The 27225-nt window shown below is 43.2% G+C and overlaps 1 protein-coding gene across 8 annotated transcripts in view; it reads right to left on the bottom strand.

The window, feature by feature from the left end:
- Positions 1 to 27225, bottom strand: part of ABLIM3 (actin binding LIM protein family member 3) — a 179881-nt gene that overhangs the window by 7282 nt on the left and 145374 nt on the right. For 3 of the 8 annotated variants that reach the window (XM_087924523.1, XM_087924524.1, XM_087924529.1), the window contains 10 exons: positions 25725 to 25754; positions 25251 to 25380; positions 24403 to 24501; positions 22242 to 22271; positions 22100 to 22150; positions 12593 to 12727; positions 12021 to 12085; positions 11270 to 11417; positions 3002 to 3031; positions 2329 to 2387 (listed from right to left, as the gene is read on the bottom strand). In XM_087924523.1, the coding sequence (XP_087780649.1) occupies positions 2329 to 2387; positions 3002 to 3031; positions 11270 to 11417; positions 12021 to 12085; positions 12593 to 12727; positions 22100 to 22150; positions 22242 to 22271; positions 24403 to 24501; positions 25251 to 25380; positions 25725 to 25754 (777 nt within the window). The remainder of the gene's footprint in view (positions 1 to 2328; positions 2388 to 3001; positions 3032 to 11269; positions 11418 to 12020; positions 12086 to 12592; positions 12728 to 22099; positions 22151 to 22241; positions 22272 to 24402; positions 24502 to 25250; positions 25381 to 25724; positions 25755 to 27225) is intronic. The other 5 variants (XM_087924525.1, XM_087924530.1, XM_087924526.1 and 2 more) reach the window with 5 other exon arrangements.

Here is a 27225-nt window from a genome sequence, read left to right as displayed (position 1 = left end):
TCATCTTTCTCTTGGCAATGCCCCATAGATTCTCTATGGGGTTCAGGTCAGGCAAGTTTGCTAGTCAATCAAGCACAGTAATCCCATGGTCATTGAACCAGGTTTTGGTGCTTTTGGCAGTGTGGGCTGGTGCATAGTCCTGCGGGAAAATGAAGTCAGCATCCCCGTAAAGCTCGTCTGCGGAAGGAAGCATGAAGTGCTCCAAAATCTCCTGGTAGACAGCTGCGTTGGCCCTGGACTTAATGAAACACAGTGGACCAACACTAGCACATGACATGGCTCCCCAAATCAACACAGACTGTGGAAACTTCACACTGGACTTCAAACATCCTGCAGTGTGTGCCTCTCCATTCTTCCTCCAGACTCTGGGTCCTTGGTTTCCAAATGAGATGCAAAAGTTCCTCTCATCAGAAAAGAGGACTTTGGACCACTGAGCAACAGACCAGGTCTGTTTTTCTTTAGCCCAGGTAAGACGCTTCTGATGTTTGTTATTCAGGAACAGCTTGACAAGAGGAATATGACATTTGAAGCCCATGTCCAGGATCCGTCTGTGTGTGGTGGCTCTTGATGCACTGACTCCAGCCTAAGGCCACTCCTTGTGAAAGTCCCCAACACTTTTGAATGGGCTTTCCTGACAATCCTCTCCAGGCTGAGGTCATCCCTGCTGCTTGTGCACCTTTTTCTCCCACACTTTTCCCTTCCACATAACTTTCTATTAATGTGCTTTGATACAGCACTTTGGAAACATCCAACTTCATTTGCAATTACCTTTTGAGGCTTTCCCTCCTTATGGAAGGTGTCAGTGATGGTTTTCTGCACAACTGTCAGTTCAGCAGTCTTTCCCATGATTGTGCTTCCTACTGAACCAGACTGAGAGACCATTTAAAGGCTCAGGAACCCTTTGCAGGTGTTATGGCTTAATTAGCTAATTAGAGTGGGACACTTTGAGCCTAGAATATTGAACCTTTTCACAATATTCTAATTTTCTGAGGTTGTGAATTTGGAGTTTTCATGAGCTGTAAGCCATAATCATCTCAATTATGACAAATCACAGCTTGAACTATCTTCCTTTGCATGTAATGAGTCTATCCCATATATTAGGTTCACCTTTTAAGTTGCATTACTGAAATAAATGAACTTTTGCACAATATTCTAATTTTTTGAGTTTCAGGTGTTTTTTCAAAACTGAATGAGGAGGAGGAGGAGGAGGAAGAAGGGGAGGAGGAGGAGGGAAAGTATATATAAGTGTCATCTTATTGATTGTTCAAAGTGAGATGTTTTAGCCTTTCAATAATTCTCAAGCCTTAATAAGGTTGGTTCTGAAATAGGTTACACTAACTAAAAATTGTAATAGTTTTGAAGTTAAAAGATTAGTTCATGAATAGTCTTATTCCAATACACTGCACCCTTTGTGGAACTTCTTTTTTTAACATTTCCATTGATGGAAACAGTCTGGATTTGTGAAGATCCTAACTTTCAGATTAACAGATTAACATAATTGGAAGGGACCTTGTAGGTCATCTAGTCCAACCTCCCGCCCAAGCAGGAGACCCTGCCCCATTTGTGACAAATAGCAGTCCAATCTCTTCTTGAAAGCCTCCAGTGAGGAAGCTCCCTCAGCATCCAAAGGTAAGCTTTCAATAGTACTAATGGGATAGTGTCCCACCACTATCTCTGTGGAGCAGGCCAAATTAAGGGATGCTGGGCACAATATAACTCTTTCCTTATCCCTTCCATCTCCCAGCTATATCAGAGAGCCTCCTAATTCTGTCAAGAGAGAGGGCTAGCTGACTTCCAAGGGAATCTGATCCAGGATTTATTCCAATGATGTAAACTTTCCTTTCATTTAGCAAAGGATTGTGCTACAAAGCCATAAGCAGGCTCTATGGAATACAGTACATAGACCTGAGCTTAGATCATGAAACTGCTTCTCCAGCAGAAACTTTATACACTGGACAAATGTGCTTTCCACTCTAGTTAAAGAAGCCATTCTGAGGCACCAGCTATTCTTATATATTCAGGAGTGGCTGTGGTTTTCTAATCCCAAACTCCCACTTGTAATCTAATATGTTCCTATCTTCACCAGGAGTCTCGCTAACTGTTTCTTAGCAACTGCCCAATACTCTCTCAGCATAATGCTTGTGGAAGGACATCAGTCTCATTTCTGACACCGATGTGACTCTCAACATTAGCTTAGAGAACTCCTGATTCTTACAATGAGAAATGATCATGATGGGGAGGGCAATGTTAGTTTTATTAAAATGGCAGTTTTCAGACAAATAATTGGAAATACTTTCACTTGGGGTTGAAATCTGTGGCTACTCTTACCCTATGGAGCCCATTCCTTCTGTAAGCAGGAAGAGAAGCAGATTTTGAAATGAGGGGATCTGAGGGGAAAAAAAAGAATGGGCAAGTCAGAGTTTCTTCAAATAAACATGCAGTAGACTATGTGATTCTTTACCAATTTCTTCATCATTAGCTGGTATTACTGCTAAAAGGTGACTAGTCCAAAGTTGTCTAGTCAGAGCAAGGATCTGATTTTGTTCTTTCTTATGTCTGACTAACTCCTTATTTATTTTACCATATTGTCTGAAAGAACTGCACCCCCCGGAAAAGCAGAATAATTTCACTGAAGGCAAATAGGGGAAGTTATTCAGAACATACAAACCACTCCTATTAGTTCTAAACATACATTAATGAAGTAAATCACAGATAATAATTCCATACTGCCTCCCAAGATGGTTTATCTCAGGTTTACCTCAACCTGAGAACAGTAGCCTACTTCATTCTGTTTAATAAATAGTAGGGTTGCCATTTCTTCTTAAACTTTTGAACATTATAGATGCACATATGAGAAACCATACATCACTCCATAAATATCACCACCTAATTATGGGTAAAGAGTCCCATAACTCATCAAATCCAATCAAACCCCATTAGAGAGGTAAAATGGATTGAAGAACATGAAACAAAAGAGGCAGGAAGTCAAAAAAACACATACCACTGTCTGCCAGGTAGTGTGACCGGGGTGCTATAAAAGAAGACAAATTAAGATATCAAACCAATATATAGGAGCATCAAACTAGATACATTCCTGCAAAAAACTGTCTTAGGTGATGGCACCACTATGAGAATAATATCATGTTACTGTCCAAGTGGTAGGTGACATTGGATTGTATCTGGGTAGAGTTGCGAGTTTCTTGTTATCTTTTTATTTTGTTTCAGAATGACAATAATATTCTTATCCTGTATAAACAACAGTGTACACAAAATAAATAATGACTTTAGAGAACTCTGGATGATTATATGTTGCCAGCAGATTCTCTGACTCCCACGTCACAAAAGCCATAACACACATGGACACCCACACCCCTTCCTTCCCTCCAAAATGTTCCTGCCTGCAAACTAGTTGGTGGAAAAGAATGCTGGGGGAGGTGTGAGAGAGAGAGAGAGAGAGAAAAATTTGATAGAGAAGCATTTGTCAGTGCAATCTGATATTCTTCACAGATTTCTGGGTAGGGTCCGTTTTTCAGAAGTTCTGGATCCAAACCATTAAATATTTTTCACCTGGCTCTGGATAATGAACTTGAGGCCTCTATTAAAGTAAATAAACAAACAAACAAAAATCAGCAATCCTGAAATTTGCCAATTATCAGAGAGGCCACTGGTGCTCAGAGTGCAGTGCATACCTCTGCAGTAGTTTAATTGGAGCTCATTCTGAATATTTTCCATCACTTATCTATTTGCCACAATCCTACTTTTAATTAATCGGACTCTTCCTAACCAGCCAATGACTACAGTTCCCTCTCAGTGCAGAAGCCAGGCCAATCACTTATGCAAATCCAGTTTCTGCACTAAGAAGGTCTACAAAATAAAAGGGAACTTGCAAAAGAATACTGGCCAGAGGGACCACCAAATGGGCCTAGGGGTTCCTGGGAGAAATTATCTCAGAAAACACAAATCTCTCAGAAAACACAGCACTGATGAACCATGAGAAGTAGTTATGTGTAAATTCAGGCATGTACATTTATATGACTCTGCACATGATTATGATTGCATGTACAGACACTGGACCCATGTTTTATATACTGCCATATATCAGCATAATTGTAGTATACTATATGTCTTGGTCTTAAATTGTTGCTTTTATATAACATTTTCTACTCAAAATGTTATGTCCTGAGAACTCAAGGAGTTCTCACTCAGGTCCACTCACTTTATGTGGCGTTATTCCCCCATTCCCATTGGTTGGTTCTCCCCAGCAGCCAGCTATAAAAGCAGGCTGCGGGGTCCAACCGGTTGCTGATTGCTGCGAGCCATGTCCTGGCGTGGCAAGCACGGTCAGCCCTTTATTGTAAAATAAAGTACTGTTGCACTCATGCTCTGGTTCAGCCTCTCATTGCTCAAACTTAACACTGGCGACGAGGATGGGATGGCTACCAGAAGCACCATGCAACCGCTGAGTCACTAGCCACCGATCCGCAGCCCAGAGAGAGCGATCGGCTGGTGATAAGGGAAACGCTGATCCGCAGCCAGAGAGAGCGGTCAGCCAACAAAACGGCGATCAAAAAGAGCAAACGCTGATCCGCAGCCAGAGAAAGCGGTCTGATTCAAATAGTTAGAAGCGTCTGTAGCCGCTTGTTAGCCCCGCCACGGGGAAAGTGAAGCGCTGCGAGCCGCAGCCGCTCTGCTTTGGCAGCGAAATTCAAACGGGTGTCATTTGAATTTCGAGCCAGTAGGAAACACAACACAGCGCTGTAGGAAGTCACTAACGCCCACTTTTGGCGCGAATCAAGACACCTCAAGCGGCTAGCAGCCACGTGGTAACCCAGAGAGAAAAGAGAGGGTAGCAAAAACCTCTCCAGAGCTGATATCACTAATAACTCACGAGCGCCCATTGTCCCAGAGAGATTTTTCCGCAGGTAGCCCAGCCGTTCCAGCACCATGAGTTCCAACCCAGTATTCCCGGTGTTCAAACCAGACGAAGAGAAGTGGGAGTCGATAAGAACCGCTTCAATCATTACATCGATGCGGTCGGCCTGGCGGATGCGGGAGAGCATCGGAAAAAATCCTATTTCCTAATCTACTGCGAGCCACCGTTTACGATACTGCCGCAGCACTCGTGGCGCCGAGAGAGTTGAAAAACGTTCCGTGGTCCGAGTTGCTTGAGATCCTCACTAACCACTACGCTCCCAGACCTTCACAAATCGCCAGGAGGTTCACGTTCCGTATGAGGAAGCAATCGAGTAAGGAGACCATCAATCAATATATGCGCCCTCAGAACAGCAGCCCTGCACTGCGGGTTTGGAACATACCTGGAGGACATGCTCCTCGATCAATTAGTTTGTGGGGTCAAAGATCTCAACCTACAGAGGCGCCTGCTAGCAAAAAAGACCTCAACCTCGCACAAGCGGTCGAGGAGGCCCTAGCAGCCGAGCTAGCAACGAACTCAGCCACCGAAATTCAGGGTCCAAGTGCCAAGCTGGCATCGCTCCCAGTCCACTCCGAAGAGGTGGAAGCGGAGGAAACCCACAACGATGAAAACGGCGTCCACCGCCTTGCCAGCGACAAGCGGTCGCAGGTAGGGGGCAAACAAGAAAACACCGGTCCACCCAAGCACATCACACTGTGCCTAGCCTGTGGGGATCGCATCAAAGGGCCACCTGCAAATTTAAAGGAGCCACCTGCAACAACTGCCATAAAGGGGCACATCGCGAGAGTCTGCCAAGCCCCCAAAGCGCTGCACACAGACCCCGTCCTCGCACTCAGGACCACAGAGGCAAGTATTAAACTGTAGCACACACCGCCTCGCCAGACGTACTTGCCACACTGTAAGTAAAATTTCTCTCTCCGTTCCCTAGAAGGTAAACCGTGCCACATGGAGGTTGACACAGGGTCAGCGCTCTCAATAATCTCGTGGAACACCCTCAAGAGACTCCACCCCAGCCTATCTACTACCCGGCTTCAGAGATGCCAGTTCGGTCTGAAGGACTACCAGGGGAAGGCCATTCCCGTGATCGGCAGAGGCAAGTTCTTTGTCAGTTTTAGAGCTTTTAAAGGCCACCTACCTCTAGTGGTAGTTAACGGCAATCTACCCACCTTATTGGGGCTCGATTGGTTTCCCCACCTCGGCCTAGGGCTAACAGGAGTCCATGCTGTCTCAACCTCAGACACTGACTCTTGATTCGCTGACTACGCAGATGTGTTCAGCGAGGAGCTGGGGTGTTATAATGGAACCCCATCTCGTTCACAGTTGACCCCAGGCCGTCCCAATCAGATTAAAACCACGAGAGTTCCATTTGCTATTCGACCAAAACTAGACGCTGAATTGGATAAACTACTAAAACAAGGGGTCATTGAGCCAACAGATTTCGCCAAGTGGGAGACGCCATTGTCACACCCCTCAAAAAGATGGTAGCCTGAGAATTTGCTCGGACTACAAGACAACAATCAATAAATATTTACAAGTTAGCGCCTACCCTGTGCCCGCCATTCAGCACTTATTACACACATTCGAACCGGGCAGTATTTTTGCTAAATTGGACATGTCTCAAGCATATCAGCAGTTCCCTGTTGATAACCAAACAGCGGAACTTCAGACCATCGTCACCACAGGGGTGCCTTCCGATGCAAGCGTCTCCAATTTGGCGTAAGTGTTGCCCGGGTATTTTTCAATCCCTCATGGAGCGGATTTTACAGGGCCTCCTGGTGTAGTACCATACTTCGACATCTTGGTCTCGGCCAGGGACAGACCCCAACTCTTCCAGAGAGTGCGAGCAGTGTTAGAGAGGTTCAGACAGCATGGCCTCAAGTTAAAAAAAGAAAAATGCGCCATTGCCACTAGACAGGTGGACTTTCTGGGTTATAAAATTGACGCCTCTGGCATTCACCCCTGGAGTCCAAGGTGAGGGCAATCCACGAAGCTCCCACACCAACCTCCAAAACGGAGCTACAAACTTTTTTGGGGCTGCTGAACTTTTATGCATCCTTCTTGCCCCATAAAGCCTCAGTAGCCGAACCCCTACACAGATTACTAGACAAAAAGTCACCGTGGCACTGGGGGCACAAAGAAGACCAGGCGTTTAATGCCGTCAAATCACTACTTACGTCAGAGGCAGTGCTCATCCAATTCGACCCCAACCTTCCTTTAGTACTGGCAGTGGACGCATCCCCTTTTGGAATTGGGGCGGTCCTTAGTCACAGACTCCCCAATGGCACCGAGGCCCCCATCGCTTTTTCTCCAGGACACTCTCGGCCACGGAGCGAAATTACAGCCAAATAGACAAGGAAGCCCTAGCAGCTGTTGCGGCCGTGAAAAAGTTTCACGAATTCCTTTTTGGCCATTTCTTGAACTGGTCACCGACCATAAGCCCCTCCTGGGCCTACTGGCCGGCGACAAACAGACCCCTCAAGTCCTTTCCCCTAGGATGACAAGGTGGACACTTTTCCTAGCGGCCTACTCATACAAACTTATTCACCGCCCGGGCAAAACTCTATCACGCCCGACGCTCTCAGTCGCTGCCCCTTACCCGCTCCGGCTGAAGACCCAGCTCCTGTCAACGCCATTTTCGAGATCACCCAGTTGGACCTGCCCATCACCGCCCTTGACATCGCCGCTAAAACCAAAGCAGATCAAACGCTCGCCCAGGTGCTCGACTGGGTGAGGAGGGGTGGCCGGGAGGCAATGTTGATAACAAATTCACACCCTTTAAGACTCGCATGCAGGAACTGTCCAGTTTGCAGGGTTGTCTGCTATGGGGCACTCGAGTGGTCATTCCGACCTCGCTGCGTGCCCGAGTCCTGGAGGCGTTGCACGAGGGACACCCGGCATCGTGAGAATGAAGGCATTAGCACGCAGCTACGTATGGTGGCCGGGTCTAGACGAGGACATTGTCAATTGGGTAAGTTCCTGCAGCATTTGCCAGGAATCCCGTCCTGCTCCCCCATCGCCACCCCTACCAGATGGGAGGCGCCAGCGCCCCTTGGTCTAGAATCCATATCGATCTGGCCGGCCCGTGCATGGAAAGATGTTCCTAGTGGTCGTGGACGCTTATTCCAAATGGATAGACGTGGCACAGCTATCCACGACCACCACACTAGCAATCACCAACGTGTTAACGCGCCTGTTAGTTACACATGGACTACCCGACTCCATGGTCTCCGATAATGGCTCACAGTTCGCATCAGTAGAATTCAGCCGTTTTGCAGCCAACCTGGGCATTCACCACATTTTCACAGCCCCTTTTCACCCTGCCAGTAATGGGTTGGCTGAAAGGGCCGTCAGGACCACCAAAGAGGCCCTCGCTAGGTTTGGCAGAGATGACTGGCACCACAAACTCTCACGGTTCCTGATGAGCCAACATTCAACCCCTGTGCAGTCACCAATAAGTCCCCAGCGGAACTTCTGATGGGCCGGCGCCTGAGGACTGTATTGGACAGACTGCACCCACAATACTGCCCTGACTCCCCTCGCTTCTACTTCGGGGTTAGACATTTTATGTTACAGGAGCCGATATTCGCAAGGAATTTCGCTGGGGACCCACTTTGGATTCCAGGCGAGGTCATCGCCGTCACCAGGCCGAGATCGTATAGAGTCAGGCTGGAGGATGGTCGCGTCTGGAGGAGACACATAGACCAGCTTAGAAGGCGCCTCAGCACCCTTGCCAACAAGAATCCAGAGTCTCCAGTCGAAGGGGATCCGCCTCATCCGCCGCCCAGCCACATCGCACCCAGCGACCAGTCTGCACCAGCGGTCGTTCCGGTCAGCCCAAACTCGGACAACAGCGGCCAGAGAGTTAACCAGCCTGATCCAACCCACGAGAGCTCGACCCAGCAACCAACCCGGTGGTTTCCGAGGATGCCCAGTCCAGAGAGAGTGTTGGCGACACTATGCCGGCTCAACCGTCACAGACTGATACCGAACAGACAGACAATGTCCCCGAGTTGCGCCGTTCCGGCGCCAACACAACCCCCGTCTACCTCAAGGACTATGCATGTTCGCATCTGGGGGAAGGAAGGTGTTATGTCCTGAGAACTCAAGGAGTTCTCACTCAGGTCCACTCACTTTATGTGGGCGTTATTCCCCCATTCCCATTGGTTGGTTCTCCCCAGCAGCCAGCTATAAAAGCAGGCTGTGGGGTCCAACCGGTTGCTGATTGCTGCGAGCCATGTCCTGGCGTGGCAAGCACGGTCAGCCCTTTATTGTAAAATAAAGTACTGTTGCACTCATGCTCTGGTTCAGCCTCTCATTGCTCAAACTTAACACAAAACCTTCCCCAGACCACATACGTCTGCCTTTTCTATGATCAAGAGTTGAAAAGAATGAGTTTTGAGTGAGATTTTTGTTATGTGTGCCAGGTTACTATCTCTTTTATCTGCTCAGTCCAAGACTGATTTGCATTTATTTAAGAGTGGCAAAAAAGTGCACACACATGTCAGGTCTAGTTTGACTTTAATAATAATTTAAAAATGAACAGCTGCTCAGCTAACAACAGTCCCATCTGGTGGTCAATTAATGCGATTGTTGGTGCACATTTGAAATTCTTCAACGTTCATTCATACTATACTTGTCTATCAAAATAATGTAGTTGAGATAAAGTAGTTCATGTAATAAAAATCTCTTTTGATTCCAACTGTAATAAGGTCATTCAGGTGTATTAGAGTGCAAGTTGACTATTTCAACAAAGTGTATATAGTAAATCCACATTGCATCATTGAAACAGAGATACATACAAAGTATTCATATTATCAAAGAAATTCAAGTGTCTTAGAACATCTGGCTTTAGTGAGTATGATTTTATTGTTAGATACTTAGTCTTGACCTCAACACTAGAGCAGCCTCTTGAATTTTATTTTAGCATCCTGAAATATGTAATAAAACAAAACACAGACATATGCATCACCTAACTTGGTACAGTATGTGTGGCACAAAACCAATAGGGAAACAACAGGAATCTTTTCAGACATCTAGTTCATCTCAGCAGTGAAATGGATGTACCTAAAGGTTACTTCTTGATGTTCCTTAGTACTAATAGGGGGATATCTTGGATCTGCAGGAATTACTATGAGGACAGAGTTCTCTAATCAGAACAGGGGCAAAAAAGCTTGGGATTTAAGAGGCAATTAACTTATAGAGAAAATAGAGATGGAGTAGAGACAGCGGTCATGAATTGGGTATATGCGTGAGAGACAGGGCATGTTCAAAGTTGCATTTGAATTATTATCAGTTAAAGGTTTTAAGAATTTATTCTTTGGTGTGTGTTTTTTTAGCGTGGCAAAAAAATAAAATAAAATCAGATGGTTTGATTAGTCAAAAAAGTGCAGTACAAGAGCCAGAAACAGATATAAGCAAATAGATTGATTGTGTTTGGTCACTCTGAACATACAAAGTTCTTCTTCCATGACTTCTGTTATTTTCTTTATTTTCAGGGCTCTTCTTTCTCTAAGGCCACTTCCACTTCCCACTAGTAATATTTAGTGTGGTCCAACATTTTGAGCTGATATAAAACTTGTTTTCATTCCTATTACATCACTAGAAATTATGTTAATTGCCTATTGGGCATTTGGCCCCTGACTCATCATCCTTTACTATGTTTTTGTATGGAGCAAGTAAAATCTACCTGGAACAATCACATCCACATCCAGTTCTATTCAATTATACACATTCCTTCAAGTCTATTCTTGGTTGTCATTGAGCTGCTAGCACTGGAGCTTTCCAGCGCTAGCATGTTGAATATCTGATCTCATCCAGTAGTGGGATTCAAATTTTTTTATCACCGGTTCTGTGGGCATGGCTTGGTGGGTGTGGCATGGCTTGATGGGAATGGCTTGGTGGGCATGGCAGGGGAAGGATACTGTAAAATCCCCATTCCCCTCCCACTCCTGGGAGAAGGTTACTGCCAAATCCCCATTCCTTCCCCACCCCACTAACCTGCTTTCCAGCTCCATTCTCCTGTGCAGGGCAACAAAAGAAGACTTGGGTGGCAGAGAATAGATGGGGGCAGGGCCAGTCAGAGGTGGTATTTGCTGGTTCTCCAAACTACTCAAAAATTTCCGCTACTGGTTCTCCAGAACTGGTCAGAACCTACTGAATACCACTTCTGATCTCATCTGATCTCAGCACTCTGTTGGGAGATCGATGCTCTGGGATCCTCACATATAATCATGGTTCCTACAGATGTCTATTCAATCTTTCACTATTGAGATTTCCCCCAAAAAACAGTTCTCTGCTGGCAGGCAGAATGGTTGTGATGTGCCTGTTGTTGCTTACAGCCATTTAAGGAGCCCTCGTAGCCTGCTGTATGAAGAGCTTCTCTGCTGCTCGCTGAGCTGCGGGGAGGTGTCCAAGGGTCCATGTATGAATTAGCACGGGCCTTCATTTCTTCCTTCAGTATCAACCGGCCAATTCCTGTCTGGATCTACATATTTTAAAAAGAAAAAGAAAAAACAAGGGTGGGAGTCATAGAGACAAACTTTTTATTTAAGCTTTAGTGTAGGATTTTAAGCATACCAAGCTTACATATGCATACAGACATACACATATGCATTTAATAAGGAGCATCTTGTTTTTACAGAAAGGTCTGCTTAAGACTAATATTTGGTTAATATTAATACAATGACCTACACAACTATTACTATACAACATACTATGTCCAAAAGCAACATCTTGTATGAGATAGGGTGGGTGATGTCATTATTTTTAGCAACTATCAATGTTAGATGAGGTGGAGTTCAATTTTCATATTTTCCAGCCAACCATATGAATTTTGGAAGACCAGCATATCTGATAGTTCATCAGTTTTGGGGAGGTGGGTCTACCTCATCACAGAGGAAGGTGGCTTTATCTGAGTCTATACAGATAAATAGCTGAAGTCCTTGCCAAGTTGTGAATCCTCCTTTCAAATGCACTAAAGATCAGCATAGAAAAAACACTATTTTTCACTACTCCAAGACAAAAGAAAGAGTATTGTCTACACCAGTATGACAGCAAGGGCAAAAGTTAATCAGAACTGAACACTCACTCTGTGCATCCCCCGATCAAAGCTATCTTCTTCTCCTCCGGATGAGAATCTTCGAACTCGAGGAGCTACAAAGAAATATAGTCAAAGCATTCAGTTTGGCGTTTGCCCAATGTCAGAGTAAGGCAAAATGTTATTAGGGATGGGCCTAAGACAGATTTCTGTTGCCTTGTGTAATCTATTCTTTTTAGCAGGGACATTTAAGCCTGAAGTGCACTGGAGTCAGAGTGGGAAGTCAGGGTGCTGTTAGAGTTGAAAGTAGGTGGGTCCATAATAAAGGATAAATTTTATGTAATGTCATTTGTATTCATATATCAAGAAATTGAATATGTACTGTCCAGCCATATATGCAACAATTCCCTTCTTATGTCATATTACAACTTGGTAATTAACTTGGGCATCTTGGACTTGCATCCATCCAAGGCTTTCAGAGAACCAGAGTTATCTGTCATAAAATGCAAACATTTTCTTGTCCTCTTTTGGAGATCTCAGATATAATCTCCCTCAATATGTTCTTGACATATGGGGTATAGTTGGAATATAAAGATTTTAGCGTCCTGAATGGAAAATGTTACCTTTGGGTGAACCTTGAAAAGTCCAATACTCCGTTTCTGAGTGATAATATGGATCTGGTGAATAAGCTGGACTGTATTTGGAGGTCTGGGTGATGTCTTCACTAGTTTTGCTTTTTGTAGCTGCAGAGTGGGAATCTGAAAAAGCAATCAGGGAAAGAATAAGCAGAAGTGGAGACCAAACCCATTAGGGCTCAAATAATATAAGACAGCAGATGACCAGCCCTATTTACATTCATCCTGGATGTCCCAATATATAAACTGGAGGATCAGATGGACAGCTTTTTATGCAAAAGCCAAACACACTTCCAATCCACTGCTATGTCATCATAAGTGTTCTATGGTGTGGGATGTGAGATATGGGAACAGTGTCTGGGAGATCTATGGGGAGAAAATGACTTGGATTCAGACTTGGCATCTCCTTCCTGCCCCAGCTCTTATAACTAATCCCGTTCTTTATGTGAAATTAAAATAGATCCAATTAGTTCTACTCCTGTCAGGACTTCATAAAGTAAAAGGGAACCATTCTGTATTGTAACGTAAGATGTTCGTCTCCTGCGTTGTTTCTGGCTGCTTCCAAAGTCAACTGCAGAAATTCCAGTCTAGATTGCAGTGGGTTGCAGCTGGTGTTTAGTCTGTGCTATGGCCACTGTAAGCCCTGACTGGTCGCGTCCTTCCCAAATCATGCAGGGAAGGCATGTGCCTAGCTTTTGATTCAGAGATTATTCCTTCATGTTTTCCCTTTCAAAAAACTTCTTAGCAAGGAAGAATTGAAAATTTAGCTTCATAGCGAAGTTGCAATATTCCTGTGTTGCAATTTAAACATATTTTAAAAAGAAAAAACAAAACAAAACATTGCAGTCCTGTAGGCAGACTGGGGAAACAGGAGAACCATGCTGGACAAACCCAGTTGGACAAAAAAAAAAAAAAAAAGACTGCCTGCCGGTAGGTGTTTGAATGGAGCATTAACTTCCAAGGTTGAAGGTACTTGAGTGAGTTAATGGGCTATAATTAGATAAACAACAGATTTTAAAAATCCAAACAGCAACTGTAGATCAGTAAAGAACATAATTGCCTGTTATGTTTGTCAGATGAGTGACTGGCTGGAGGAAGAAGGGAGGGACCATGACAGACACTATAGCTAATCAGAATTGGAGCTGCTGATAGACTGGAACAAAGCTCTGAGAACATCTATTTTGAATGGAAGCTGGAAAATTCCAGGCAAGGGTGCATGTGCGAAGAGTGGGGCAAGGATGATGTCATCTATTCCTGCAGTCTGAAAGCAGTCAGTGGCCTATACTGGCAATGGGCCAAGCAGAAAGTGTGGATATGCCCATAGAGGAATGAAATTACACCGTTTGCCATTTGCCAGTAAAACTTGCCCAGCTAAATCTGCATCTGCCAAACTGTAGCTGTAGCCAGGGAATGGCTCCAGTTCTGCAATTGCATATAATTTAAAAATAGAACAGGCTAGAATTCATGTCAGCTGGTGCCATTTTTAATTCTTTGCATTCAGGAGGGTTATAATATATTTCTTGTAGATAACCCAATCTCAGTTATGAACAGGGAAGACCAGGAAAGACTCCTGGTTAAAACTTTAGAGCCCAACTGCCAGGTTTTCCTTGTAGACATCCCTTCATTAGGTGGACCAATTGATTGGCTTGGTATGGGGTAATATGTCAAGTTTCCATGCTTTAATGTCCCCCCAAAAATGGGTTTAGATTGAGTAGGTAGCAGAAAGGGAAGAGGAGGAGGAGGAGGAAGAGGAAGAGGGAGAGGAGGAGAGGGACTAGGCAGTGGAGCATTCTTAACTGCTAGCAGAGCTGTGATAGCAACAAGCGTTATCTGTTAGAGCTAGTATGCCATTTATCAATTTATATTCCATTCCAGGATTTATAGTGTAGAATCCCACTTGATCATGTACATTCCAAAGCACACAGCCTAGATGAGCTTTCACCTCCTTGCTGATATCCTCCAAGTGATGTCAGCTATTGCACCAATAGATTATATATATATAGGCTTTCATATATGTATGTATGTATGTATGTATTTCTGTAGATTTTCATGGGCACAGGTATTCAGGTCTTGGTGTGTTTGGATCTTTTCCCGTGTAAGATTGAGAGAATCTTGGCAACGTTTCGACGAGGTCCCGCTCGCCATCTTCAGGCTGGTGCTTTCGGCTTCGTGCGAGCAAAGCGTGATCAGAGCTGCCGACTCTCTATATATACTGGTGGGGAGGTTGGCTGTGTTGTCATTTCTTGATTGGTTGATGGAGTTGATGTTTGCAGATTGGCTGGCTTTTTCGTAAGAACATGTGTGACTGAGGTATTGGCTGTGTGTCTATCAGCCTCCTGTGTTGTAACGACCTGGGTCATGGGCTGTGTGATGACCTTCTGTTGTGACATTCTGGGTCTTGTGCTGTAATCTCCTGGGTCATTGGCTGTGTTGCAACACCCTGAGGTTTTGTGGTGTAACCTCCTGAGTTCTGTGATGTGATATCCTGAGTGGGTGGCTGTGATGTGACGTTCTGGGTTTTTGGTTTGGCTCTGAGTTTGAGGCCTGGATATGTGTTCATGGTGTGTGTCCGTTTGCTTGGTTAGGGGGTCAGGGTGTGTGGCAGCTGGTGATGCAGCCGTGGTCTGGTTTCACAGACAAACACTATACAGAAGCCTGATAATGGCAGATGAGATTCTGCCGAAACGGTGCTACAACTTTAAAAGCACAACTATAATGACGTGGGAAAATACCGAACAAAGCTGAATACCATATATATATATATATATATATATATATATATATATATATATATATATATATATATATATATATATATATATATATATGGATCTTTGGTTGTTGGGTTTTCTCCGTAAGATTCAAGTATCTAGGCACGTTTGATGAAGTCTCATTCATCATCATCAGGCCTCTGTCTTTGCTCTTGCTTTTCAGAGTGATGTGAGGTTGTAGCTGCTTTTTTTCTTTCTCAGAAGAAAAAGAAAGAAAAAAGCAGCTGCAACCTCACATCACTCTGAAGCAAGAGCAAAGAAGAGCCTGATGATGATGAATGAGACTTCATCGCGTCTATACTGAATCTCGTGGAAAACCAACAACCAAGATCCATACAATACCAGCGAGAACCTCAGAAAACAAATATATATATATATTCGTAGATTTTCACGGGTACAGATATGTAGGTCTAGGTGTGTTCAGGTCTTTTCCCGTGTAAGATTAAGACTAAGATTAAGCACTGGCATGAAGCCAAAAGCACCAGCCTGAGGATGGCGAGTGGGACCTAGCTGAAACATCACTAAGATACTCTTAATCTTATATATATGTATGTTTTCTTAAGTTTTTGCGGGTACTTACATGTATGGTATTCAGCTTTGTTCAGGTATTTTCCCACGTCATTATAGTTATGCTTTTAAAGTTGTAGCACGTTTCAGCAGAATCTCATCTGCCATCATCAGGCTTCTGTATTGTGTTCGTCTGTGAGTCAGACTTTTACAGTTGTTTCAGTTTTAAATTTGGGGCTAGCTTACCAGACATCTGGAAGCTAGCCCTCACCAACATATGAGTCCCAGCCACGAAAACCAACACCAGACCCAAAACAACATGGGATACCACCGCCAATCCCCCTCATCAGACCCAGGCTCAAGCCCATCCTATAAACAAAGGACTACCACCATCCAGAAAACAGACCATGGCTGCTTCGCCAGCTGTTGCACCCCCCGACCCCAAAACCAAACAAGCTGACACACACCAAGAACACAGACCCAGACCCCAAACCCGAAGCCAGACTAAAACCTAGAATGCTACATCACAGCCACCCGCTTAGGACATCACATCAGAAAACTCAGGAAATTATACCACAAGAACTCAAGAAGTTACAACACAACAAATGACCCAGGATATCACAGCACAAGACCAAGGATACCACAGCAATAAATCTCACAAGGTCATCACACAACCCATTACCCAAGCTGTTACCACACAGGAGGCTAATGGAAAAGAGATCAAAACACAAATGACCCAGGAGATTACAACACAGGACCCAGGATACCACAACAAAAGAACTCACAAGCCCATCACACAACACATTACCCAAGCCATTAAAACACAAGAGGCTAATGGAAAAAAGATCACTACAAAACAAATGACCCAGGAGATTACAGCACAAGATCCAGGATATCTCTACAACAAAACTCACAAGGCCATCACACAGCCCATTATAACAACATCAACTCCATCAACCAATTAAGAGGCAGCAGCACAGCCAACCAGCCTAGCACACCAGCCCCCACCATCAGTATATATAGAGAGACGGCAGCTCCGATCACACACTGCTTGCACTGGCATGAAGCCAAAAGCACCAGCCTGAGGATGGCGAGTGGGACCTCGCTGAAACATCACCAAGATACTCTTAATCTTACACGGGAAAAGACCCGAACACACCTAGACCTATCTATATCTATATCTCTATCTATCTTTTTTTATATCTCTATCTCTATCTCTATCTCTATCTATATCATCTATATCTACATCTACATCTATGTATCTATCTATCTATCTATCTATCTATCTATCTATCTATCTATCTATCTATCTATCTATCTACCTACCTACCTACATACATACATACATACATACACATATACACACTTTAAAGTCCAATTGATGGGGAACAAGTTGAGGAGGGAGGAAGGAAACGTTAATCTTAGAGTCAAAGTGTTCAGATACTACTTAAATAACTATGTTATGTTGTTTATGAAAAGTAAACAACATAAACAAGGAAGTTATCTATATTGGAATTTAGATGGCGGCTTGGGATTTGGTTCCTTACATTTGCTATTTTCATGGGGAGAAAGTTTGCAGTGGAGCAAACGGAAACCTATCTAGGAATTATGTCTGGATAAATCATCAATGTCCCCTACTCTTAACTAGGATCCTAATTCTGATTCATCACTGCTGAAAGCTAATTATTTTTAAATTTCTGATTGCTTGTGTAGTATTTAGCCCAGAGCTGTCAAACTCACGGCCCGCAGACTGGATGCATCATGCGCTGGCCATGCCCATGCCCGATTTAGTGAAAGGGGAAAAAGTCCAGATATGTCATGTGATGCCACTGTGATGATGCAAGTTTGACACCCTGGTCTAGTCCAAGATGACCCTTACAGAATAAGGCTAGAAAAAAAGAAGTTAGTTGCTACTCAACTATGAAAGCATCCATTCCAAGTTTCCATCTCAAAGATCAACAGCAAGTAAGAAAAATTGAATGGAAATTTACTCCCCTTCCCACCTCTCTGTCTTCATATGCATCCATAAGCACGCCCACCCACAATTAAAAGCATTTATCCATTTATCTGTTTGGGCTGTAAGGTTGAAGGGGACAATAACAACTTTGAGAGAAAGCTAGACATGATTTGGGGGCCACGCTATGCATTATGAGAAACATGTATCAGCATTGCTAAACTGGATTCTTTTATATAAGCAGCTGCAAGTCTCTAATCTCCCAATCTGGATGTACCTATGGCAATAGACTTCAAAATTATATTCCTTTTTTTGAATGTTTTAATTAACCCATGTTGCTTTTATTTCAGATCAATGCAATTTGTTCCTACTGTGATGCTCTAAAGTGAATGTGTAAATTGAATTAATAGATAACCAACTATAATGGCTTTGTCTTAAATATATACCCCCTAGCAAGTATTATGGGCAAAACTCCAGGTTGCTTGCATGCAATTTAGAAAGTAAGTAATCTTCATTGTGTGATTGTGGGTAAAAAACTCTGCATCCAAAAAGAAAAAGAAGAAGCAGCAGCTCTATCTGTAAACTGCCAAGAGTTCATTTAATGAACAACTAAGAGATGTGAAGTACACAAACTTCACGTCTTGCTGCAGGAAGTTAGAAGGTTCTCAGAAACTTGCTGCTTCAAAGGTGAGAGTCAAAGGCAGCTACTTACAATGCGGTGGGGTGCAGTCAGCCAGCAGGCAGGGAGTTATGAAGATAGCACATTAGGAAAGGGGGAAAGAAAGAGAGGAGGAGACACCTGGTTACCACATTAAAGGAAATGTCACAAGTTTTCTAAAACAAAAGCAGACTGTTGAGAAGTTCAAAGGAACAGTCTTTCCTCCTCCTTCAGAGCTCCACCTTCCATAACCTCAGAGCTCTGTCTCCAAAGGTGATAAAAAAATAATTGGTTCCTGTAACTTTTCCTGCCATACAAGAGATGGGATACTCGGCTTTGAAGCAAGTCCAGCCTTGCTCCTTTTTGCAAAAACTGTGTCTGCATCCTCACCCGAAGTCAAACTATGTTTCTGGCCTGTTTTACAAATAGTAAAAGGCAGAGAATTGGACTGGATACTTTGGTGGTGCTCATTGGTCTTCAAAAGCAGCCAAGTAATCACGATTCAAGCAGCTTTTTAATATTTATATGTTTTGCTAAACATTTTGGTTAAGCTTTAGTCTTCAAGCATTTTATAAAGTCTTCTAAAATTAATGATTCTTAAAATTATGCTACACTTTTCTAGGGACCTGTAAATAGATATGCCTTTTCTGCTTAGTTGGGAGGGTAGGTAGGTACAAATCAGAGATAAATGTTTTGGACCTATTCTCAACTCTTCCAGCAGCAAAGAGTTTTATAGGATTGGGATATTTTTCCACATATCTATCTCATGATGCTGTAGCAATTTTTAAAGATCTGTGATAAATTCATATGGCTTGTTCTTTTAAACATATTAATACCTTAAGATGAAGCCACAGAAAAGTACAGCGAGGTCCCTATATTCACTTGGTGACCTTTTTGCTTCAATATATTTTCTCAAGTTCAAATTTGGACTTACTGTTCCTTCTCTCATCACTTTTTTTTAAAATATAGAAGCCATCATATCCAACTATCCCCTTAAGCCAGCCTAGAGTCTTTTTTTAAATGAAATCCATTTCTCTTCTGTACTCCTATGTTTAGCTCATCATACAACTAAATCACTTCTGAATTGTCACACAAGGTTAAAACACTCAGGCTCTTTTAGTTCATCTTCTTGGCTGAAACTCTACATTTTGGACATCTCTTTCTTTGATTAATGCAGACTTCTCCCTGCTTCCCATGATCCCAGCTTGATCTCTCAATACTTACAGGTGAAACTCAAAAAATTAGAATATCATACAAAAGTTTATTTATTTCAGTAATGCAACTTAAAAGGTGAAACTATATGAGATAGAGAAAATATATGAGATAGACTCAGTACATGCAAAGCAAGATAGTTCAAGCTGTGATTTGTCATAATTGTGATGATGATGGCTTACAGCTCAAATCCACAATTTCAGAAAATTAGAATATAACATGCAATCAATAAAACAAGGATTATACATAGAATAATATCAGACCTCTGAAATGTATAAGAATGCATATGTGCTCAGTTCTTGGTTTGGGCCCCCTTTGCAGCAATTACTGCTTCAATGAGGTGTGGCATGGAAACTATCAGCCTGTGGCACTGCTGAGGTGGTATGGAAGACCAGGATGCTTCAATAGCAGCCTTCAGCTCTTCTGCATTGTTCCGTCTCATGTCTCTCATCTTTCTCTTGGCAATGCCCCATAGATTCTCTATGGGGTTCAGGTTAGGCGAGTTTGCTGGCCAATCAAGCACACTAATCCCACAGTCATTGAACCAGGTTTTGGTGCTTTTGGCAGTGTGGGCAGGTACCAAGTCCTGCTGGAAAATGAAGTCAGCATCCCCATAAAGCTCGTCTGCGGAAGGAAGCATGAAGTGCTCCAAAATCTCCTGGTAGACGGCTGTGTTGACCCTGGACTTAATGAAGCACAGTGGACCAACACCAGCAGATGACATGGCTCCCCAAATCAACACAGACCGTGGAAACTTCACACTGGACTTCAAGCATCTTGCAGTGTGTGCCTCTCCATTCTTCCTCCAGACTCTGGGTCCTTGGTTTCCAAATGAGATGCAAAAGTTGCTCTCATCAGAAAAGAGGACTTTGGACCACTGAGCAACAGACCAGGTCTGTTTTTCTTTAGCCCAGGTAAGACGCTTCTGATGTTGTTTGTTGTTCAGGAGCAGCTTGACAAGAGGAATATGATATTTGAAGCCCATGTCCAGGATCCGTCTGTGTGTGGTTTTGATGCACTGACTCCAGCCTAAGGCCACTCCTTGTGAAAGTCCCCAACACTTTTGAATGGCCTTTTCCTGACAATCCTCTCCAGGCTGAGGTCATCCCTGCTGCTTGTGCACCTTTTTCTCCCACACTTTTCCCTTCCACATAACTTTCTATTAATGTGCTTTGATACAGCACTTTGGAAACATCCAACTTCATTTGCAATTACCTTTTGAGGCTTTCCCTCCTTATGGAAGGTGTCAGTGATGGTTTTCTGCACAACTGTCAGTTCAGCAGTCTTTCCCATGATTGTGCTTCCTACTGAACCAGACTGAGAGATCATTTAAAGGCTCAGGAACCCTTTGCAGGTGTTATGGCTTAATTAGCTGATTAGAGTGGGACACTTTGAGCCTAGAAGATTGAACCTTTTCACAATATTCTAATTTTCTGAGATTGTGGATTTGGGGTTTGCATGAGCTGTAAGCCATAATCATCGCAATTATGACACATCACGGCTTGAACTATCTCCCTTTGCATGTAATGAGTCTATTTCATATATTAGGTTCACCTTTTCAGTTGCATTACTGAAATAAATGAACTTTTGCACGATATTCTAATTTTTCGAGTTTCACCCTTCTGTCATTACTCTGAGTTCTTGTGACTCTTCTTCATATTACATACTTTGATTTCTTGCACACAATTGGGTCTTATTTAAACCCCTCTAATATGTAGATTTAAAATCCTATAGGGTTATCACCCCCCCTTCCACAAATACTTCTTTGTTGTTTTCTAAAACAACTATTCACAATTTTTCACTTTGCTGTTCAAGGTTTTCTCTCCTGCCAAAGTTCTCAGTCTGCCTTCCCTTTTCCCCTGCTCTTCTATTTTCAGGTCCTTTTGTAAAATACGTTGTTCCCTTTGGTTCTTGTTCTTCCCTCTATGGAAAGCATCTAGTTTCATAAGCTGCAGAGTTTCAAGCTAAGGAGCAGCAGTAGCACAACCACAACATCTAAAGGATCTCAGTAAGCTATATGGTCCTGCTCCAGCTCATATTCTTATGTTTTACAAGTTAATTGAAAATAAGAACTATACACCTAAAAGCAACATGCTATTTGCCTGCATGAGTTACACTGTTGAGGGTTTACTTTTTCTGAACACATGGAGGCACCCTAAGATAAGAGATCTACCAAGCCAAACTTTTCTGCTCAACCCTCCTATCACATTTCTGAAAAGCCATTATACTTTTCTTCTTTTTTCAAAGTCTATTATGTCCAGGTCTGTCACCGCCACCAACTTTTATATAGTTTATTGAGCCACTTCCAATACACACCACCAAACCTAAGCAGAACTTTGGTTTATTCTAAGTTGCATGCCCAAATATATGTTTAAGCCATGCCCAAACTGTACCGTGTCTTTTATAGATGGGTGGTTTCCGGTAGATGTTACTCTCTGCAGCAGCTGGAGGCAAAGAAAGAAAAATAATGAAGGAAAGAAGGAGATAGCAAAAGAGAGGAGCCAGAGTGTGTAGCTTAGAGATGCAGGAACCTGCCTGTCATTCTTGAAGAGGGGTGGTGGGAATCTTCTCCGTATCATTTTGGCAGCAGAAGTAAAAAACATATATGATATAGAAAAGGTTAGCATGATTCCTATACTAATCACAGGAACCACCAGATTTGCAAATAAAATTGCCTGTCCAAGATTACATTGCCTGCTTACTTTGTCTCGGTACTTTCCCATCTTAAAATAAAAACAGCCTTATCTTAAATACCTGCCGAGCGAACTTAGGTTGGGAGATGGTTTAAAGGGGGTGGGGGGTGGGAGAAGGAATTAATCCTCTTTGTGTGCTATTTCAACAGCTTTAAGACAGTGAATGTGTGCGTGCACAAGAGGTCATGCTGTGAGCATGCTCACTACTGACAGCATGCATGGTCAGGCAGACAGTTTTCCTTCTAGCACAGTTGGTAGCTGGCTTCCACTCAGGAGATGGGAAGGCCTCCTTTGGTGAGTACTAATGGCCATTGTCTCCTTGTCTGGCAATGGCACAAGATGATTTATGAATTGGTTACCTAGAGATACAGGGACAAAAAAAAACCCATCCTCATCCAGGGAGTCAGCCATACTCTCTTCAGATAAGAGAGAAGCAAAGCAAGCTGGGATTAGGAGCTACTCTCTACCAGCACAGCAGCTTACTGATGGGGCTGATCCAATGTATAGGCAAAAGGGCCATCCATAAAAGACACAAGCAAAAGCTACAAGAACGTAGCCGTCACAATGTCTGTTTCAGTAGGGAAATACTAGGGCAAGGAAACTTCTAGAAGGCCAATTAAGGCAACTCAGGCCAATTACATCAGCTGATCTGGCCTAATTCAGGTCAGTTTCACCTTCCTGCTCTAGGTATCTCTGGAGATTCCCTGCAGAATACATTAAGGTCAGGAGATTGCAACAAACATTAAGTGAAAATACTTAATCCCAAACTGTACATTTCAAGCATTTCTACAAGGACCAACATCCATCTGGAGTTTGATTAGGAGATGAATGAAAAATAATCAAATCCCAATGATTAAGTTTATCAGCTGACTGACTCTTCATGTGTGACCTTAATGGATGCCAATGGGATCTATGGAAAATAAAGAGCTTCTGCTTCTTCCGTGTCTAATCAAACTTTCAACTGCTAGAATGAAGTCACCTTCTTGACTTTGTTGTTGGCCCAAAGTTATCAGTACAGACAAAGAGCAAAACCTAGAAAATGGACTGTGGTTTCATTCCGGTAGGAAGATGTCTGTCAAAGGAATAAATCTCAGTCCTAATCTGTGCTAATTCTAGACCAGGGTTCTCCAAAGTGGTCGATGTGGATCTAACCATTACTGTTATTTTACTGCTATGGTTATTATTCATAGTACTATTAGTATAAATTAGTATTTATTAAATTATATTCATATAATAAATGCTTGAGGGTTGATGGACAATCTGTAACTTCTTGAAGGGTTGAGGAACTGAAGAGTCCAAGCACTCCTGTTCTAGAGTAAATGAAGGAGGGCTCCCACAGCTGCCAGCTTTGGCATTGAAATGGTCTTTCCATGTTTTGACCAAAGAAATGAGGCTCAATTTACCTGGTGAGCAAAGCTGGTTGCAGACTGTGCAGGCAGGCAAGTGGGGAGGGCATTCCGTTCTCTACCTGCACATTGATCAGGGACAGAGATTGACTTCCTTCCCTTCCCCTCTGCAGGAGGGGTGGGGCCATGGCCCTTACCTGGGTCTCTACTGCGGGAGAGCAGTCACCTGGCAAGTCCAGAGAGATCTGGGGGAAGGGTGCAGCGGGCCCTGAGGGGAGCAGGAGGGGTATACGATAAATTATGTGTCAAGGATGTGCAGTGTAGAAAAGCTCTTAGCTCTCGGACAAGCTTTGCTCTCTGGTCCTTGAGGTAGGAGAAGAGAAGGGGAGGAAGAAGACAGTCTTTCCTTTGTGCGGGGAAAAAAGCTGCAGGGCAGAGGAAAGGGAGTTTTTCGAGAAGAAGGAGAAAAGGCTGCAGGTCTTGTTTATGGATGGCCTCTACCATGCAATTGTAGCTTGCTGTGGCCAGCTTACCTTAGGCTGGCAACAGCACTACTCATGCAAATAACATACTTGGCACAAGCATGCAGACTAAAAAAACAAAAAAGATCCCATACAGCACTTCTTCCCTGGCTGGCCAGAGGCCTCCAGAGCCTACCTGGAATGTGGAAATGCTTAGGAGCTTGGTATGAGGTTGGTGTAGAAGACCTCACATCTAATTGGCTATAGTAGGGGGAGCTGCGTCCACTCTCTGTCCCTTGAAAGAGCAGATTGGAGGGAGCAGCAGAGAAGAAAAGAGAGAGGCAGAGGAAAACTGGTGTTAAACATGATAGTTTAGAAAATTAGCAAGCCATCTGTGAATTTGTGGTGGGAATACATGGGTGGAGGGAGGTGGTGATTATAATGGTGCGGATTATTACACATAACAAGAAGCCTGGGTTGTTCCAATCATTCCTAAAGTATTTCAAACTCAAAATAACATGGATTTTGAATTTGGAAAAAAGTAATATTTCTGAGTTGGCAAAAGGGCTGTTCCTAGCTCAGAACACCATTGGATTGGTTGGAAGAACCCACCCTGAATTCAGGACAAATATTTTGCACATCCATAGTTGCTGCTTCCCGCATCATCGGCTTCTTTCCATTTCCACTCTGCCACAGAATTGTCACACTGAATTTGCTTAAGTAAAAAGCAAACAGATAATGGAGTGAAGTTCATCACAACTCATTGGTATCCCGAAGGCAGCTAAAAAAAAAAAAAAAAAAAAGAGGAGCTAGGCATTTGCCTACCATTCTGTTAAGGATGGATCCTATGCAATGGATGACACTGTATGGAACCCTCCTTGTCTCTTTGATTTCATGTTCGGCCTGTTCTGGATATAGACAATGTTTTGGCAGGGGTGTGTCCCTTGGAGAGAAGTTGGTCTGTCCTTCTAGGGATGTACTAAAGCTGACTTCCGTTGGACAAAGGTCTTTATTTGAATCCCGATGGAGACAGCCATGCCCTACCTGAGCGGTAATAATGATGTGGAGAGCGTGGGATGGTGGGAGATATGCCTTGGCGACTGTAGGTGGGTGAGTCTATGTAGCCTGGACTGGATGCTCGCCTCTGCCTGATGTCCATGCTCTCATAAATATCCTGCAAGAAATGCAAAACTTTGTTCATAAAAGATCCAGTCCCAGGAGGGTCAAGGTGTATATATACATTAGCAATGCATCCTGGCCCTCGGAATATTATATTCCTTTCCCGACTGAGGGCATTTTGTCCCTTTGCTGAGAGCACTTTTTATTTCAAAGCTTGGTGGGGGGAGGGGGGGGGCAGAGAGACTTTTTTTATAACCTCAAGGCTTAGCAGTAAAGCTCGATCCTTGGTCTTCCACAGCTTTTTCCAAACCCAGCTCTCCTCCAATTCTCTTTCAGCTTACAAAGTAACCCCAGATATGTAAGTAAACCCCCAATTAGTCCTAAGCATTGTGTGATTACCTGAGAATATGGAGACAAGGTTCCAAGGGACTACAAGTGACAGAAGGTCAGAGACAAGCCGCCAGGGAATAAAGAGCAGGAAAAGAAAGAGAGAATTGGTTGTTAGAGGATTGATCTAAAGGTTCTGTACCACAAGCCATTTCACCTTCCCCCAAACTGCAACCTTCTCAGAATTGCCAAGGCAATGAGAAAATCTGGGAGAAAGAGATTCCAAAACACCAAAGAAAGAGAAGATCAATGCCATAACTTTTCCCACTGTTCGGTGAAAAACGCAACAAGGCAGCTCAGGGTTTCATTTCCGTTCAATTATATTCTTGTCACCTCAAAGGGATGCATGTGCCTGCCTGGATTAACCTACATTAATCAGATGCTATTGAGCCCTGTTCTCCTGGACTCTCCATTTTACAATGGTTTAAGTCACTAAGAACCAAACCTTTGCCTTTGAACAAACCTCCTTTTGAAAGTAATGCAAGAGAACTTGAGATATCATACTCAGTTTTTAGGTAGAACATAAGGTAAGAAACAAAGCTTAGAGGGATTCTCTTAGAGCAATAATATGTGGGAAAATATAACAAGGGCTGATTTGTGAATGTAAGAGAACAATGGAGGGCCACAACTTTCTTGTATCAGACTCACATATTCCTAGCATATGGTATGACAAACATGTAGAGATTAAATATTTGCATGGTTCCCTCTGAATCATATTTTTGAACCTAACAAGCTTCTCCTTAAAATATTAAAATAAGTCTTTAGCACAAATTTCCTTTGGAGAAGTAGGACTAGCTCAAATACAGAAATAGAAAGCAAAAGGCAAAATAGTAGGTGGTAATATTCTTTTTAAAAAAAAGAAAATCCTTAGACCATTTCTGAAGGTCTGATTGCACTGATCTGGTTCATTTAAGTTACAGGCATAGTCCAGAGGACAAGTAGTCCTTGCTTAATGACTATGATTTTGTTACTAAGTGATATGGTCATTAAGCAAGATATCATGTAATTGTGGCAGACATATGACTTCATTTCCACTGGACTCATTAAATGAGTCACCACAGCTTGTTAAGGGAGAAACCACGTGACTACAACTTGTGATTTTATGCTGGCTTCCCCATTGTCTCTGTTTATTGGAAACCAGAGGCGAAGTACACAAATGGCAGTTGTCTGACCACAGCAACTTGTGACAGTCATAAATGCCTGAAAAAGTCATTGCTTTTTCAGGGCCATCATAATTTCAAAAGATTGCTAAATGAGCCAATCAGTAAGTGAGGTCTGTTTGCATTGCTGTGCAAATAAGAAGCATTCTGGAGTGTCAAGAGGCAGCTGAAGTAGTGCTGGCAAAGAAGTCACTACAACTGCGCACAGATTAAGTGCTCAAGTTCAAGTCTACACCATGATTGGATGAGTGGCAAAAGAGCAATATTTCCCCATGTATCCTAATGAAGGAAATAGAGTCTTCTGTGACATCAGCTCTGCTACTTGTGGATTAGATCCCTGCTGCTCCAAGTGA

Source organism: Pseudonaja textilis, chromosome 2 (genome assembly GCF_049901715.1).
Source record: "Pseudonaja textilis isolate UNSWEBS1 chromosome 2, rPseTex1.2, whole genome shotgun sequence".
Taxonomy (NCBI): Eukaryota; Metazoa; Chordata; class Lepidosauria; order Squamata; family Elapidae; genus Pseudonaja; species Pseudonaja textilis.
Note: the sequence above shows the minus strand (reverse complement) of the source record. Positions and strands in the feature narration are given on the sequence as shown.